This window comes from Callorhinus ursinus, unplaced genomic scaffold, assembly GCF_003265705.2.
Source record: "Callorhinus ursinus isolate GAN/ISIS: 27379988/994484 unplaced genomic scaffold, GSC_fseal_2.0 scaffold1, whole genome shotgun sequence".
In the NCBI taxonomy this organism is placed as follows: domain Eukaryota; kingdom Metazoa; phylum Chordata; class Mammalia; order Carnivora; family Otariidae; genus Callorhinus; species Callorhinus ursinus.
The window spans coordinates 58,631,222-58,649,372 of record NW_027397063.1 but is presented as its reverse complement, the minus strand read 5'-3'; the positions used below and the strand labels follow the sequence as shown (position 1 = coordinate 58,649,372).

Sequence of the window (18,151 nt, the reverse complement as noted above, 5' to 3'; positions counted from 1 at the left end):
GAGAGAAGCATCATCTCTGCATTTCCTCCCCAGCCTTCCTGGCCTGCCCTCAAGCCACCCAGTGCTCTACTCTGACAGCTTTGAGTTTTCCTATCCATTCACCAAATTTTTTATTGAGCCCTACTTGACACCAGGGACAGAGCTGGGTGCTGTGGGACTTCAGAGGAGAGTGAGAGCTCATTTTGGGTGTTGGAATATCTCTTGTTCCTTAGAGGTCACACCCTTTGGTTCCCCAGCGCAGTTGGTCCTGGACCAGAACTGGATCTCTTGTCTCCTCACATCTTTTAGTACTGTTGAGCACACAACGAGGGACTCAGTTCATGTTAGGTGACTGACTGTGTTCTGGGTGATGCTGCATTCCAGAGAAGTTGCCACATGACCCAGCCCAACGCCAGCCCACAGCTTCCAGGATCCCCTCAGATGTTACATTTTATTTCTGACTGATCAGTAGGCTTCCAACCCTGTAGCTGTGAGTTTCCTGCTCCTCTGACACCTGACTGATCTGTGAGTAACCCCTAAATACCCTAGAGGAACATACCGGTTGCAAAATCTGACAGGCATTTTTCCATTTTGTAAGGTCAAATTTTCTCCTACGGGTTTTTTTTTAAGGGGGGCCCACCTGTGTTTGTCTTTGGTCTGCACATTCTTCCTTCTGTCACAGCATGGAATTTCTAGGAGGCAGGGAGAAGCCAGTATGGAGTTAACACTGACAGTGGTTAATCCACAAAGTGGGTAATTGAATTGACTATAATTAAAAATCACAGGCGCGTCATGGAGAATGTCATTTTTCTCTTAAAGTTGCCGTCCGAAGCCTTCACTGCACACAGAGCTCTCAGAACGTGATTGGTGTTTTAAAGACAGCCTTCCCTCTGGTCCTGTTTGTCTGTTTAATAAGAGGAAGCTGGCTCCCTTCCCGAGACCGCTCCCCCAGGATCAATGTGCCGCACCCGCCTGCATCTCTCCCCCCTCGCCCCTTTCCCCTTGCCCTTGTCGGTGGTCCCTTTGGGGCTAGGGGAGAGGGACAGAAACTGGAAGTGGCTGCCACCCTCCACTCCTACCCCTGCCCCTCCCTCCATTGCCAGCCATCCCCCCTCCTGCCCGGTTTCATCTTCCCTTCCCCTCCCTGCCCCAGGAAAGGGCCTGAGTGAAGACCAGGCTGAGAAGTCCCCAGACAGAGTTTCTCCTGGCTTGCTGCACTCCAGTCACACCCCCTCTTCCCCTGTTCAGCTGTCCACATCTGGGAAGATCCCCGTCGGAGGGGAAGAAGAGAACTGAAGTATGACCCAGTTGCTACTGTTGGGGAGCACTCAGTCTGATGGGCAGGCAAGCCCCTTATATCCGCCCCCCACACACAGAAAAGAGACTTGAGCACGTTCAGAGTGACAAAAACATACAGTGTGAATGGAACAGACAAGGTAGAGAGAGTATGGAACAAAATAAAAGCAGGGTGGAGAGATTATAATCCAGGAAGTCTTCCTGGAGGAGGTGGACCCTTGGCTTAGTCTCTAAGGTAGTATACTATTCTGCCAGGACTTCTGAGGGTGGCCCAGCCTACTGGACTCCAGATCTATTCCTTATATCGATATTGCTCAGATGCCACTAACCTGTAGTCACCTGCTGAGGGCAGAGGCAGACCCAAGGGGTTTGCTACATTTTGCTGCAGAGTTTCTTTCTTCTGTTTTTTTTTTTTTAATCGTGCATATCAGTTTTCTGAAAAACATCCAGCTCACAAAACCTCGAGTTCTCCAGGGAGTGATTAAGTGTTTGCCTATCGTGCAGAAATGAAGGGCTGCTTTTACTCTGTAGTGGAGGGATAATGCGCAATGATTTATTTCCCTTGGGTTACACACACACGCGCGCGCGCGCGCACGCGCTCACACACACACACACACACACACACACACACACACACGCACGCACACTCGTCCGGACCTTCTGTGAGCCAGTTGCTAATGCGCTGTGGGGAGACAGCCCAGGGCCTCACATTTCTTCCTCATCTTTATCCCCATTGACATAAAGTTCTCTGCCCCACGGCTCCCTCATTATTGATCAGTTCCCTCCCGCCCATGAGGCCGTGGCTGAGGGGAGCTGTTAAGGAGGCCGTGGACCAGGATGCGAGAAGGGGGTGTCCAGTGGGAGGGAAAGAGGGAAGGTCAGCTAGGCACTGTGCTCCAGGCATACCCTCCTCAGACCACTGCCCACCCATCCAGAGGGCTGTGAGGTCTCTGCCCCCCCAATTCCCATGGTAGGCTTTGGCCTTCCTTGGAGACAATGATAGACACTGACCCTCCATGTCGCATTTCTCCCACCTCCGTGGAGCCTTGTCTGAAAACTTGATCCTTTGCATATAGAAGGGAGTTGAGGATTACTCATGTATTCACTCAACTCCTTCCAGGTGCTGGGCAGAGCCTATAGATCTAAGAAGCAAGATCTTCCGTACCCCCCAGGGAAAACAATGGGGCTAGACCCCCCAACAAGATGGGGGCTTTGATGGCAGTAAAGTAGAGACCTTACCCTGCCTTGGGGGAGTCAGGGGAGGCAGGTGGGGGTGGGCGGTGAACAGGACTGTTCCATTGAGGGAGCACCAAAGGGCAAAGGTTTGCAGGCTTTGGTGGGAGAGATCTGCACAGTGTTCTAGGTTAGTGTGGCTGGGGTGGTAGTTTGAGGGGGAATGTAAAAGATGAAGCATCATTCTGAGTCTCAGTGGATCACTAAATAGTTAATGTGCCAGGCATTGGAACTGGGAAGACAGTGAGTCCAGAACCCAAAGGCCTCCACAGGAGTTGCAACTTTTCCTCGGGGCAACTGGGAGCTATTAAAGGGTTCTAAGCTGGAGAGTGACATTGACCAGATTTGCATTTTAGAAAGATCACTCTGGTTGCCTTGTAGGAAGTGGACCGGAGGGGCAGGAGTGGAAGCCGGGCTAGATAAGATGCTCTTGGCACCAGTCCAAGCAAGAGACGATAGTAGCTTGGAATGGGAGTGGGTGCAGAGGGCAAGAGGGATGGATTTCTTGGAGGTGGAACAGTCGGGATTTGGGAGTGTTTTTAAGTGCTGCTGAGAGTCTGGGGGGCTCAAGGATGATTACAGTTTTCCCTTTGGATGGCTAGGGGTCAGGTGGAGCCCTTCTCTGAACTAGGGAACATAGCAGGGACAACGACAACACCCCCACTCCCTGTCCCCCAGCTGGCTGCTCACAGAGGGGGCAGGTGGAACCCACGTCTCGGGGGTGTCCCTGCCTCATTGCTCCCTGACTTCATCCTTACTTTCCCCCTTCCATTCTGGGGTTGGATGCTGGTGCAGCAGTAACCAGAATGCTTGTCTGTCCCTCCACCAGATCTGAGGCCGTGGGTCTTTAACTTCACGTACCCCGGAGCACGAGATTTCTCCCAGCTTGCTCTGGATCCCTCCAGGAACCAGCTCATCGTGGGAGCCAGGTAATGAGGTGTAGGAGGGTTGGTGCCACGAGTGGCAGTGTGCTTAGAACTGGGTGGAGGGAATATTATTTGGGATGAGCCCACTATGGGCAGATCCTCGTCTTGGGCCAGGGTTCCTCTCTGCCAGACCCTTTCTGTATCTGAATGTTTGTCTCCCACAAAAGGAAGCATTAGTTGGAGCAAGGGTGGGGAGTGGGGGGGGCGGTGAGCTCTAGACCTCCAGATCTCAGCAAGCCATATTCCTTCGTGGCTGGTAGTTACTGAGAGCAGAACACCTGCGGGCCACCTTCTACCTCCTGTCCCTACCCTGCTGCCAGGACTGCCCAGTCAACGGCCTGCCTGGGAGCTCCATGCAGAGAAGGTGCCCAGGAGCCCCCTGCTGGCTGGCTGGCTGCCTGCACTGGGGATGCGGACTCAGGCCGCCAACTTCTCCTGTGAAGCCCGTCACTTCCCTCTGTGTTGCCTGATCTTGTTGAACCCCACTGTTCTGGATCTAGGGAGGACTTGTGGAGATGTTTTGGAGTGGAAGAGAGGGAGATAGTTCTCATAAAATCATGGACCATCAACTCTAGTAGGGAAGGGAGCTTAGAGATGTTTACTCCAGTGGGTCTCAAAGAGTGGTCCCTGGACCAGCAGGACCAACAGCACCTGGGAACTTGTTAGAAATGCAAATTCTTGGGCTCCACCCCAAGCCTGCTGAATCCGAAGCTCTGGCGGTGGGGCCAGCAATGTGGTTTAGCCAACCCTCCAGGTGAGTGTGACGACTCTCAGGTTTTGAAAATCACTAGTCTAATCCACCTGCCCTGGACTTAAACATGAAGAGGCAAGGAACAGGAGAGGATGAGGGGAGCTTCCCGAGATCACTTAACAAGATGACAACAGAGTACCATATACGCAGTAAAGCACCTACAACATGGAGTAAATGAGGCATGTAATAAATCACCTCGTCTTCACATCCGCCCCAGGCAGGGCGGTCTGTGATTATTCCCATTGTACGGACTAGCAAGCTGAGGCTCAGCAGGGTCAGGCCACCCGCCTGTGTTCACAGGGCTCTTTCTCATCCATTCTGGGGCTTCCCCACATGGGGGGGGGCCCACCGTGAGCCTGGCTGTGCCCTCAGAGACAGGGAAAGTCAGGCCTGCACTTGGTCCATTGCAGCCCTCACAGCAAATGAAGTGAGTCCTCAGTTTCTTCTCCCCCTTTCTCTAGGTCACTTTCCTTCCTCCTTTTCTTCTTCCAGACGTTTCCCCCATTCTTTCTGACCCCCTGGGTCTCTGGAATTCAGGCTGGGGATATTTTTCATTCCTGTATACCTGCCTTGTTCCGTAAGGGATTTAGGGGCAGGTCAGGCTGGGGAGATTTCTCTCTGTTTTCATCTCCCAGAAGAGCAGACTGCGATGCTGTGATGAATGATTTTTGATGGGATAAAAATTAATAAAGTGATGCAATGTTTCCCCTAATTTTTTAAAGCTGTAAGCAGATGCCTGCATTACCTGAGCAGACAGCTGGGGCAGAGCCCGAGCCCATCTGTCCTCAGGCCAGGACGGAGGAGGAGGGGAAGCTCTGCAGGGCAGGGGCTGGGGAGGTCCAGCAGAGGCCTGGAGCCAAGGTCACCCCGTGAGGCCTGCCCAGCCCCAGGACAACGAAGAAGCTAAGTGGAGACTGGGCCTGGTGCCAGAGCTGGGGAAGAGAAACCTTCAGGTGGGGGTGTCTCCTTCAGGCCCCTGGATTCATTCAGCAGCGCCCCCCTTCTCCTGCTGGCCACAACCTTTCTCCCCAATGCTCTTCTCAGTACAGCTGAGGGAGACCAGAAAGTTCTAAAGCACTTATTCCTAAACACCTCAGGAACCAAAAGAGAAATGGCCAAAAGAAGATATTAGAAGGAAAGAAAGAAAATTCTTAGGGAAATCCAAGACTTTACATCTGCTTGACATTAATAAGGCCTCTTAACACGCATCACACCATTCCCTCGTCTCCACAGGCCTGTGAAATGAGAAAGACAGGCATGCCTTTTCTCCATTTCACAGATGCAGACACTGAGGCTCCCAGAAGGTTCCCAGCAGGTAGCCGAGCGGGAATTCTCCCTGCCTCTGCCGCAGGGTCTACTCCGTGAGCCGGCAGTGGCCCTGTCACCCTCCAAGTCCGTGCCTGGTCATAGTGGCCTTGTAGCTCCAGAGTCCAGGCAGAGCGGTGTCCTCCCCGCCGGCTGCTGTGAGTCCCCAAGGGGTGGTTAACAGATCACCACTGTTATCTAAGGGCTTTTAAACATTAACGCTGTTATTTTTAGAGCAGTTCTAGGGTCACAACAAACTTGACGGGAAGGTACAGATGTTTCCCCCATACCTCCTGCTCCCACGCATGCGTAGCCTCCCCCACCAGAGGGGTCCATTTGTTGCAATTGAAGAAGCACGCTGACACGTCATTATCACCCAAAGTCTGCAGTCAGCGTTATGGTCTCTTGGTCTACATTCTGTGGGTTTGCACAAAGGTATAATGATATGTACCACCATTATGGTGTCCTAGAGTAGTTACTGCCCTAAAAATCCTCCGTGCTGCACCTGTTCATCCTCCCACCCCACAAGCACTGATCTTTCACTGTCTCCATAGTTTTGCCTTTTCCGGAATATCATATAGCTGGAATCATACAGTATGTAGCCTTTTCAGATTGGCTTCTTTCACTTAGTATTATGCATCTAAGTTTCCTCCATGTCTTCATGGCTTGATAGCTCACTTCTTTTTTGCTCTGAGGAATATTCTATTACCTGGAAACACTGCAGTTTATTTATCCGCTCACCTGCTGAAAGGCCTCTTGGTTGCTTCCAAGTTTGGGCAATTGTGAATAAAGCTGCTATAAACATATGTGCAGGTTTTTGTGTGGACCTATTTCCTTATTTAAGGTTTTTGAGCAGCCGGCTGATGTGATGGAAACAGCGTTTGAGGCAGATGAAGCTGGCAGCCCTGTGTGGGCTGGATGGCGCAGGACAGGAATCGGGAGGAGATGGAGGTGGTGATTTGGGCAAGAGGAGACACGGTGGTCCAGGGAGTGGCTGTGGGAAGGGCAGACCCAGAGTCCCTGCAGGAGATGAGGAGGCAGACAGGCCTTGGAGGGGCCAGAGGCGCCATGTCGTGAGAGATGGCTGGCCTGTCTGAGGAGCGGAGTGGTTCGGGGTGGAAGGAAGGAGATGGCTTGTTTAGGTTCCTGCAGGAGCCTCCATGAGGCTTCAAGTTTACCAGAAGTGGGCTCCCTGGCTGGGAAGATGGTGGTGGTCCTACCAGCACAGCCGGCGGGGGGGGGGGGGGGGGGCGGTTGCAGAGACAGTGTGGGGTTCGGGAGTAGACAAGTCTGCCGTTTAATCCCAACTCCTTCACTTACTGTCTCTGCGACTCGGACATTAATCCCACCTGTTTCCTCATCTGTAAATGAAGTTTTCTCTCTCTACTCCCGGGGTTGCTGGAAGGTTAAAAGAGCCAGTGGAGATGAAGCTCTCCCTGGGTTGGCCCACCATAGGCCCTCCACCGTCTGCACCCAGCCCCCCACAGAGCAGGAGCCAGGAAGCCTGACTTATGATTTTTGTCTCTGTTTTCACAGGAACTACCTCTTCAGACTCAGCCTTGCCAATGTTTCCCTCCTTCAGGTACATTTGCCTGCCTTCCCTCCCCGCCGTCCCCTCCCCTTCCCTTTTCTGTGATTTCCCTGGTATTTGGGAGCTGGGGCTGGGGTAGCCCAGGAAGCAAGATTCAGAATTCAGCCTTTAGGAGCAAAACCAGGAACCCCATGGGCATGGACTCAGGCTGGCTTCCAGGTAACTGCTGGGAAGGTGGCTGCAAGTGGGGTTGTGGTCACATAAACACGGAGGCACACATGGGGCTCCTGCATTGTGCAGTTCGTCTGCACAATGCAGGAGGGAAGGAGCACCTGGGCGCAGGTGACCAGCTGGCCCTGTTTGCCTGGGAATGAGGGGTCCCAGGGTACAGGAATTATGGTGCTACATCTGGGACAGTACTGGGCAAACTGGAATGGTTGGTCCTTCTAAGTCCTACACGGAGGTCTGAGTTTTGGCCTCAAGAGAAAGGGTATCCCTGGTTCCTTTCTTAGCTTGGCCTGAGTGATCCCATTCTAACTCAGCATTTTCACTGAGCTGTGATTGATTTATTATCTGCTGCCAAGAAGGATTCCCCAAGCATAATTCCCTAAGTGCTCTGGGAGGCATTTTAATGGGACTCCTTGATCCAGAACATTTATCCCAGCTTGAGAAACAGATGCCAAATCACCTCTGCAGAGGCAGAACATTCTAGAGAAAAGAAGCCCATCTCTTCCTCAATGAGGGGAAAGACTCAGTTCTTGTGTTCTGGGAGGCTTGCGTGTTTATTGCATCAGAACTGGGGAGTGGGGGTGGGAAGGGGCTATAAGACAAGCAGAGGCTCTGACCTCCCGAGCTCATGTGTTGCCAAGACAAGACCATGAGTGCTGCATCGGACCTTAGTACAGAATGGTTGAAGGAGGTGGTCAGGCGCTAGGCTGTTCGGTATAGGGTTTCACCGCAAAGGGCATTTGGGGAAGGGGATGCCTCCCTAGTGAGCAGTTGTGACATTCTGGTCTGGTTTCTTCTAGCTGCACCCGGGTGTATATCCACAGGGACCATTGCAGCTGGTTGCCAGAGGGGAGGTATAACGGAGCAGAAACGTTCCGACCATCAGAAGGGAGGGGCCCAGAGGAACTAGAATAAATTGAAAGGAAAATGCCATTCATCTGTTTATGGGTCTGTCTATCCTCCAGTCCTTACCTTAAGCAGCCAACCTGCCATCCATTCATCCAACCACCCACCCGATAAACAGTTATTGAGTACCTTCTGAAACCTGGGTTTAGTCCCAGGCATGGTACTAGGCATTTGAGATCCAAAGGTCAATCAGGCTTAGTCACTGGCCTCAGGAATAAGCAGAGAAGATTACAAATGGTTCCCGGTACTGGATGGGATTTCTGTGGCATGGTCCTGGGGTCTGGGCTATAGCAGCATCCGGTGGACTGCCAGCTTGGTCACAAGCATCCCATCCAGAACTTACTTACCATGTGACATCCACAGAAAATGAAGCCAAGATGCCAAGCACAGCAGGTCAGGGCCTGGGGAAAGTTGGTGCAGAGGTGGTTGGTTCAAAGTGGGTGGGAGGGAGTGGATCCAGGGGCCCTGCCCTGAGCTCAGATAGTTGGCTTCCTTGGTTCCCAAGGTCTGCAAATCAAAGTCTTCTAGGAGCAGTAAAGCAGTCAAAGAGAGAAGGAGAAACAGAAGCACAGAAATAAAAGCAATGCGGTGGGAAGCAGGCAGGCGGGGTGAATGCTAGATTCAGCGATGGCCCAGAGGTGCTAGGAACCCATCAGGCTCCGCTTGGTCAGCAAAGACTTCTCCGAAAGCTACCCTTGGGCTGGAGCTCGAAGGATGGGGGTTTGCCAGGCAGCTGACGGGGGAACACAGAGGTGTGAGATAGCATGGAGCGCTGAGGGGCCCAGTGTGCAGGATCATGGGGCGTGAGTGGGAAAGGAGCAGGAGGTGAGGCCCCCGGGGGAAAGGGAGGGGCCGTACTGCAGAGGGTCTTCACTGCTGAGCAGAGGAGTCTATATTTTATTTTGAAGGCAACGGGGGTCACTAAAGGGTTTTAAGCAGAGAAGTGGCATGACCAGTTTTGGCGTTTAGATCACCTGGCCTGGTGCAGGGAATGGATTAGTGGAGGAGCCGGTTAGGGGGCAACTGCAATAGCCCAGGTGAGGGGTGGGGAAAATTGAACTAAGGCAGTGGAATGGGTTGGAGAGAAGGAGGAAGATCTTCAGGGGACAGAAACACACAGGGTTACAACATCAAACAGCTCCAGGGCGCACCTGGCACAGTCTTCTGCATGAAGGTGACCCCTAGAGTTGGGGAAGTTAGCAGCCCCAGAGGGCTTAGCCAAAGCCTTGGCCCCCGAGGGTGCCATCTAGGTTTCTGCCTTCCAGAGCTGGGTAGCATAAATCAGGTTGGGGATGGAGCTAGCCTGGCTCGTGGCAGTGGTTCACCCTTGGTGGCCCACTAGAATCACCGGGAGATACTTAAAACACACTGATGCCTGGGTTCCACCCTCAGAGATTCTGACTTGATTGGACGAGGTACAGCTGGGCACTGGGATTTTTAAATCACAGGTGATTCCAGTGTGCAGCCAAATTTAGGAACCAGTGCTCTAGGAGCTCAGTATCGTTTCTGTAGGTGCTGCCCAGCTGGTTTGGCACCCCAGGTGTCCTTGACAGCCTGCCCGTCGGTCCCAGGTCCCACACCTGATCAGATGTTAGGACTCTCTGACTTGCCGATGAGGCCTGGCGTTGGGCTCATCCCTCTCTGTGTTGATCTTGCCCTGCCCTAGGAAGATATCTGAATGCCACTCCCATAACTCACACTGGGGGCTCACAGTGGGGGCAGGGGCTCAACTTCAGCAGCTTCTCTGAAGGGCGCTGCCAATCAGCCACAGGTGGACCAGGAATTGGTTTTACCACCTTCCCAGGATATCTCTTTGGGGCCTGAGCTCAGGAGTCCAGAGTGGATTCTCCACAACAGAACTAAGGAGAGGAATAAATACGTTTCATGCGCACATCCCCACCGTAGTGGGAACCACCTGGCCACAAAGCGGAGAGAGGGAGAGAGGTTGGAGTGGGCTGTCTAGCATTCCCTGGAGAGGCTGGGGGTGAACCCCGGCCTCCAGTCCCCTGGTCTGTCATCTGGCCTGCTGAAAAAGCCATGACTTTTGACCACAGAAGCCTGACCTCAGCAAGTGGCTTCCACTGCCCTTTCTGGGACTTTGGGTCTCTGCTCATAAGCTTTCAGTCTGCAGCATCTGCTATCACAAGTGGCTCAGGGCAACCGAGTGCTAAAATGGAGCTGACCACTGCCCACGGGAGGAGGTAGGGCCCAGCCCCCCCCCCCCCCCCCACCTTCCTCTACTCTCCATACTGCCCGCGGGTATGCATGGTTCTAACTCTCCTTTACAGCCAACTGATCCTCCCACTGGCCCCAAGGTAGGATTTAACCAAACTTAAAGCTCAAGGCTTTATTGTTAATTGAAATAAAGAAAAATCTAAATACAGTTTATGCAAACCAGCGTCCATTAAAAGGACTTCTAAGTACCTAACCCCTATTAAACAATTTATGTAAACGACTATTCCTTCAGGAAAATCGAAATGCTGAGCCTCCTCCCCAATTCTCCAAACACTAAAGGGAGGGGAGACACGTGAAGCAGCACAGAGGGCTGTGTGTGTGTGTGTGTGTGTGTGTGTGTGTGTGTACTCATGCTTGTAGACAGGGAAGGGAAGTCAAATCAGCTCATCTGTGATGGTTATTTATCAGTTTAACTTAAACTGGTTTGGGGAGAGAAAAGGTGACCAGTGGTCAAGAGTGTCAGGGGGATGCCGTGTGATGAGCTAACTTGGATTTGGCAATTTTCTGACCTTTGCCAGAGGGCTTCCAGGGGATGAGGTGACCGGAGGCCTAATTGCAATGGATTTAGGGGGATCTTGGGCTACCAGATGTCCTGAAAGTGGAGAAACACAGACCGTTCTGCACATACGAGTCAGGACGCATGTGGGGCTTTGTTGGGCCTTGGCAGACAATGAAGCTGATTCTGAGCTCTCTTCCAGTTATCTCTACACTCTCCAAGCTAGTCTGGTGGCTCTCAAGTTATTTGAAATCTAACCTCTGCTGAATGGTGGACTTAATGCTCAGAAGATGTTTTAATGTTGAGCCATTGTCACTGGCATCCAGGGGAGGTGCTGAGTCTGCAAGGAGATTTCTCCAATTCCTGGCCAACTCACCTGTTCTCCCCCATAGCAGAAAACCATGCAGTTTCTAGAGATTGCCATACTGGAATTTCTGGGACAGTCCTAGTTTAAAGCTTTATGCATGGCAGATTGATTGATCACACATGTCTATCTCCACTTCTTCACAAAAACCCACTAAAATGACGGTGAGGAATTTTTAAAGGTTCAGCTCCGCAATGACAGAGAGACTTCGATGGAGAAGAGATTAAACAACATTTTAGGGAGATGGAACGTGGATGGACAGTCATAACTGATTTAGGAGAGCACAACAGTTTACAGAGGAAAATATGCCAGAGAAGTAAGCTGAACCCCCCAGAAGGGCTCAGAAATTGCGATGTTAGGTATTGAGGAATGTGAGGATGGGGTATAAAGATAAGAGGGGGAAATCATTGAAATTGTCTAAATTGAGAGGTTGGAACCCAGGGCTCCTATCCCATCCCACATAGCAATCCCTTCATCCATTTTACCCCTCCCCCAACAAAGGGAGACTAAGACCCTTTCTCTAAAGAGCTAACTGGTGAGTCTCCAAATTTAAGACTCCAAGAAAGCTAAAGAACACTAATGGGGTATGGGGCTAAAACAGTGTTTCTCTTCTTTCTCTTTCTGTGTGATTTATTTATTGAAGAAACCTGGTCATTTGCCCTATACTCTGGATTTTGCTGATTGCAATCCAAGTGGTACATTTTTCCATTTTCCTCTATTCTCTGTATCATTTGTAAATTGATTGCTAGATCTAAAGACTTTATTCAGTTTAGATTCCAGCAAGATTGCTCACTTCGTAGGTGTTATTGTGTACTTTTTTAGGATGCACATAGTATTCTGTTTTTTTCCAATGTTAGCAGCCATTGACGATTGTTTCCCAGATCCATTAATTCTGTAGGTGTTACAATGTATGAGCTGGACTTCTACAAAGAAAAACTTCTCATCTCCTATTTGGTTACCCAACCATATAGTCATATAGGAAAGGCAGGATAAATGTTTGATACTCTTTCTTTCTTTACCACGTTTCAAAGAATGAGCTGTTTTGCTAGTGTCTGTCAATGCTCAATCTGTCAATGATGATCAGTTAATTTTATTATTTTATTATTATTACAAACTCAAAACGGCTTTAAACATTGTTGCTGTGTTTCAGTCCATTGCAGTTATCTTTCATGACTATCCATCTCTGCCAGTAGGGGGCCTCTTCAAGTTGGTTCCTGGGTCCTTTGACATGATGACCCTGGTTGCCTTTGGTTGCATCCTTGCTGTTCGGTGTGAGGTGTGAGGAGATGTTCCAGACTCACCTTGTTGTACATTTCCTAACCCCAGACCTGGAATCAGCCATTACTCTAAGAGGCCGGTTCCTTTCAGTGGGAAATGGCTAGTTGATTTATTTTTAAATATAAAGAAATAGCCCAAAATCACCAGACCTATCAGGAAAGCCTCTAAAGTGAAAGAGAAAGATCAAATCAAACAAGCAAATAGAATGAAGAAACCCGTAAGAAAACAGGGACAATAAGAGAAATATAAGAAAACATTTAAAAAAATTAATTAGAAAAAAAGAATGGAATCTTCTGAGATATAAAAATGTACTGTTTTATAAAACAATAAATTAAAACTATGGAAATTAAAAATGTGATTGGGGAATAAAAATTGAATTGAAGGATTAAAAAATGAGGTTGAAGAAAAATCTCCCAGAAATTAGAACAACAACAACAACAAAAAACCAAGAAACTAAGAACCGGGGAGAAATAACAGAAAATTAGAGGATCAACACACAAGGGCCAACAGTTGACTGGATTAATGAGCTACAGAAAAGAGAACAGGGGAAAAGATGAGGAAGAGATTAAAGATGAAATTACATAAGAATATCTAATTACATAAGAAGAGGATGAGTCTTCACATTGAAAGGGCTGAATGGGTTCCCAAAAGGGACACGCACTAAGGTACATCAGTGTGAAATTCAGGATATTGTTATGAAAGAGAAGATCCAAAATGCTTCTAGAGTCTAAAGAAAAAGAAAATGGTCCTTAGAAAAGTTGGGGAATAAGAATTACATCAAACTGTGGGGTGCCTGGGTGGTTCAGTCAGTTAAGCATCTAGCTCTTGATTTCGGCTCAGGTCATGATCTCAGGGTCATGAGAACCAGCCCTTCATCTGGCTCCATGCTGAGCGTGGAGCCTGCTTAAGATTCTCTCCCTCTCCATCCCGACCTCAAAAAAAAAAAAAAAAAAAAAGAATTACATCAGACTTCTCATAGCAACACTGGAATCTAGGAGACATTGGAAGAATAAATGCCTTTAAAATTCTGAGTGAAGATTATTTCCAACCTAGAACTCTGTATCAAAGCTATCAATCAAGTATGAAGATAGAATGAATCAAACATGCAAGAATTTTAAAGAATTGAACTACCATGGGGCGCCTGGCTGGCTCAGAAGAGCATGTGGCTCTCGATCTCGGGGTCGTGAGTTTGAGCCCCATGTTGGGTGTAGAGATTACTTAAATGAATAAATAAAAAGTTTTAAAAAATTGATCTACCTTGTTCCTTTTCTTAGGAGGATACTGGAGATGTGTTTCACCAAAATAAGCAAGTAAATCAAAAAAATGGGAAACATGGGATTTAGCAAAAAGGAAAGGAGAGAAGGTAAGTCCCAGGATAACAACCAAATAGGAGGCCCGAGGAGCAACCAGTCCACACTGGGACAGGAGCCTGGAGGCTGGGGCAGGAGGGAGAGGACAGGAACGAATGGATGATCAGAGCCATTCGTGTTTACAGTTAGTAAATGATAATGAGATGGATTTGTAACACCTGTTGGACATTTGGGAAAAAATTAATGGTACATACGTTGCAAAACAAGCAAATGAAGAAAATCAAGCCATTATTCAGTCCAGGAAAGACAAAAACTCGGTCAAGGAGGAAACCTCATCAGAATAGGCATTATTTTATGGATTCTTAGATGCACATTTTGACATTTTAATGAGTCTGAAATCAGGCCATGTCTTTCAGTTGATGGCGTCTTAGTCACCGTCAACCAGACTGCTGTCCTGATTGAGTTGTCCTCGCCTATACAGGTGTGAACTTGGTCATTATTCTGATAACAGCAACCCATTAACATTCAGGCCACAAACCATTTTAGGATCATAAGAGGGGGGAATATGAGTCCTGATTTTTTGGAAAACCTTCTGTGGACACCTTCTGGTAAGACCAAGAAGTACCAGCATCCAAACTTGCAGAATGGGATCCATAGCTCAGAAGAAAATTCTGGAGACCAGAGTGGAATACGCTTTAAGAATTGCTGCATCACTGAAGCCCTGAGTGGTTCAAAAAAATGATCCTCTAAAGCAAGCAAACATAACAAAACAAATGAGCACTAACTGACAACTGAAAAGTGACTCAGAAGAGGCAAACTGAATTCAAGAAGGTTTAAGAATACTTAATTGGGCTTGTTTCCATTTTTCTTTTTTGTACACACAAGATTGATAGATGATAAAAATTGTATGTCTAAATAAGAGCACTTTCGATAAGTTTACATTAAAAATTTAAGTAATAACGATTTGACTGGCAGTGTATTTTCTTCCTTGGTGTTTCATATTACAACCAACTTTTATATTCAGCGAAATACAGGGTACTGGTTGGTAGTCGTGAACAATTTTTATATATTCATAATAATGTAAATACCAATGTTGATTTTAATTTAAAAATAATTATATTAACATTTTAAGTACTTAATATTACATAATCACAATGGGAGGATGGGGAGAAGGGAAATGTATGTGTGCTTTGGGGTGGGGGAGAACGGGATGGGTGATTGGGAAAAATCTTTACCTCCATATCAGGAAGTCAGAAGAGAAAGTCTGAGATTGATACATATTTTTGAGAAACAGGATTAAAAAATTCAATTCAATTAAAAGAAATTCTATTAAAACAAACACACACAGAGAAAAAGCTAAAAGCATTGAAAGTGGTTGTCCTTAGGAAATGGGATTGGAGTGGAGGAGGAGTGGGTTGCTGGTTGTTTTTTTTTTAATAATTTTTTCATATCATTTGACTTTTTCAACTCTGTACATCATTACTTGGATATAAATAATTTTTGAAATAAAATAAAAATTTTAAAAATGACTCAAACGAGCCTGTTCTGTGCTGTTACCATTTTAAATATACATATCCTTTTCAGGCCATATGTTCTAACTTTGGGCTTGAGAGATCTATTCACTGTGAGAAGCTGCAGGATGTAACAGAGAGAGCTCAGCTCTGATGTTAACTGTCTGGGTTTGCATCTTAGGCTTGTTGCTTATTAGCTTTGTGACCTTGGGTGAATTGCTCAACTTCTCTGAGCTTCATTTTCCTCACCTGTAAAATGAGCAAAAGTCTACATGTTTCACTGGTGGTGAGGATCCAAGAGAGAGGTGCTGTCAAGTCCGCGGCACAGTGCCTGTCTGGGTATTCAGCTCAGGGGAACTTGAACTGCTTTTGATTATGCACAACTGTCTCACTGACCCAGCCAGTGGAACTCGCATCCCCTTATGAGCAAGACCCCTTTGCCCACCAGCCCCCATCCCTCCGCAGCCACCCACAGTCTGGACCTTCACGCCCAGCCCTCTGCAGTGTCTGTGGGCCATTGCTCTTGTCGGCCCCAGGGGCCCCAGAGTTGCTTGTTTCTGTCCCTCTTTCCTCTCACATCAGACTCAGCCAGGGAGCTGATGGGGTCCTGAGGATCACAATGCCTCCATTGTTCCTGTCCAGATAAACCCCATGGCTCTGAGGCCAGATGCCAGGGGTCCTTTGCCCTCCAAGGTCCAGGAGCAGAGGCCTGCCTGAGCTCCAGGCCTGGCGTGGCAGGAGGAGCCCAGCCTGCTCAGAGGGCTGATGGAGACGTGAGCAACTTGTCGTCCCCCCCCCCCCCCCCCCCCCCGCTCCTGAATCCAGGCTCTGCCAGAGTCAGCCTTCCCTCTGCCCCACAAAGCAGCCATCTTGGAGCTGTGGGTGGACAGCTGCCTGCAGCTTCCTCCCCCAGCACCGTTCTCCCACATCCCGGCCCTGGAGCTCTGCAGGCAGGGACTTCATGGCTAGGAGGAGCTTTGTGAGAAATTAAAAGCAGGTTGGCTTTTTTGTTGTTGTTGTTTCCCATTTGGATAGAAGATCTGCTTGCTCAGGGCTCCCTCTCCCAGGACAGGTAGGCAGTTCTTGTTTATACATGTGACCCAGAAATCTATAACGAGCCACACACCAGGGCTGTTGACATTGCCTGGACATGGAGGGTAGTGCTCCCCCTGCAGTTGCTCTTCAGAGGCTGGGAGGGGTGTGAGAGAGTAGAGACAAAATAGGTGAAGAGGAAGGGGGGTTCCTAGGTGGGGACCAGCCCTCTCCTAATGTCATGGACACTTGGGAACACGAGTCCCTGAGTGAAAGCTGGGTGCAGGTAAGGATGCAGGGCTCATCGGGGTGGGCAATGACGCAGCAGGTGCACCCCACGATAGAGCGTGAGTCATGCTACAAGGGAAGCAGACAGCACAGCGTCAGGGAGGGGTAGCAATTACAAAATGGGAAGCCCAAGGTTCTGAGACAGTGGGATAAAGAGAAAAAACACACAGAGCCTTTGAATCAAGAATGTGGGTTCCAGTCCTTGCTCTACCACATGGCAGCAGCAAGTCACACAGAATCTGAGTTTCTTCACCGTTAAGGAGGGAAAACAAACAAACAAACAAACAAACAAACCATTTTGCAGGATAATAGTGGGAAAATTAAATAGATCTGTCTCTAAGGTTTGCAAATCTAGCCTTTCCTCCCTCCCTGCCTCCCACTCATTTGAGGGACATCTGGCACATAATGGAGGCACGTTTTCCATCTTCCACTCGGTCTGGGGTGGTCCTGAAGGTCCTTCTTGGCCACTTCCAGCTCCCTGGCTGACCTGGGGGAGGAAAGATGGGGAGGTCCCAGGACAGAGCTGCATGGGGATAGTTCAGCATGAAGACATTGTTACTGCTGGCCTCCCTGACCCAAGCAGGTGGGGACGGTGTTGGATTGAGGGGTCATTCCTCCTTAGGGTCTCTGAGTAAGGAGATCTGGCAGGCCTCTGAGTCCACGTGGATGTAGTGAGGGGGGCCCTTACCCTGCTGGCTGTCATTGACCCTTCCCCAGCATCTGGTCCCCTCCCAACCCTGACTGCTTCCTGCCCGGCGGTGAGCGGCGCAGGGTGTGATGTCTGTGTGCCCCTCCTATAGGCCACGGAGTGGGCCTCCAACGAGGACACACGCCGCTCCTGCCAAAGCAAAGGGAAGACTGAGGTATGTGGCTCCCGTGGTCCAGGGGCCTGGCTTAGAGCTGGCAAGAGGCTTATGGTTGTGGGGATGGAGGGGCACCATGTGGGTACAGGGCTGCCTGTGGGAGAGGCCCAGCCTGCAGGTGCAGGGACGGGGGAGCTCTGGGTGCAGGTAAGGATGCAGCGCTCAGCATCGGGGTTGGCAATGACGCAGCAGGTTGGCCTGGGGGTTGGGAGGATGTGTGAGGGGAGGGGATGTCTACAGAGGCAACCTGAACTTCAGATCAGGGCACATCGGGGACAGAGGGGGGTGTTCTCAAATGTTTGTGGTGCAGTGGTGTGAAGGAAGACACCCAGCCCCACATGTGGTGCCCTTGTCCCTCTCTTACTTCTCTATCACTATTGCTTTAGGAGGAGTGTCAGAACTACATGCGAGTCCTGATTGTCACTGGCCGGAAAGTGTTCATGTGCGGGACCAACGCCTTTTCCCCGGTGTGCTCCAGCAGACAGGTGGGGCCCCCTCAGGGTAAGGCAGACTAAAGAGGGCATGGAGAGGTTCTCTCACCCAGGCACCACACAGCCTTGGAGTGGGGTAGCCAAATTTAGTAAAAACAAAAAACCCCGAAAACAGAAAAGAATTCCCA

General features: G+C 49.4%; 1 protein-coding gene across 3 annotated transcripts in view; it reads left to right on the top strand.

Moving 5' to 3' along the window:
* Window positions 1-18,151, top strand: part of SEMA5B (semaphorin 5B) — a 119,070-nt gene that overhangs the window by 80,304 nt on the left and 20,615 nt on the right. For all 3 annotated transcript variants that reach the window (XM_073894456.1, XM_073894470.1, XM_073894466.1), the window contains 4 exons: window positions 3,338-3,437; window positions 7,027-7,072; window positions 17,470-17,532; window positions 17,919-18,017. In XM_073894456.1, the coding sequence (XP_073750557.1) occupies window positions 3,338-3,437; window positions 7,027-7,072; window positions 17,470-17,532; window positions 17,919-18,017 (308 nt within the window). The remainder of the gene's footprint in view (window positions 1-3,337; window positions 3,438-7,026; window positions 7,073-17,469; window positions 17,533-17,918; window positions 18,018-18,151) is intronic.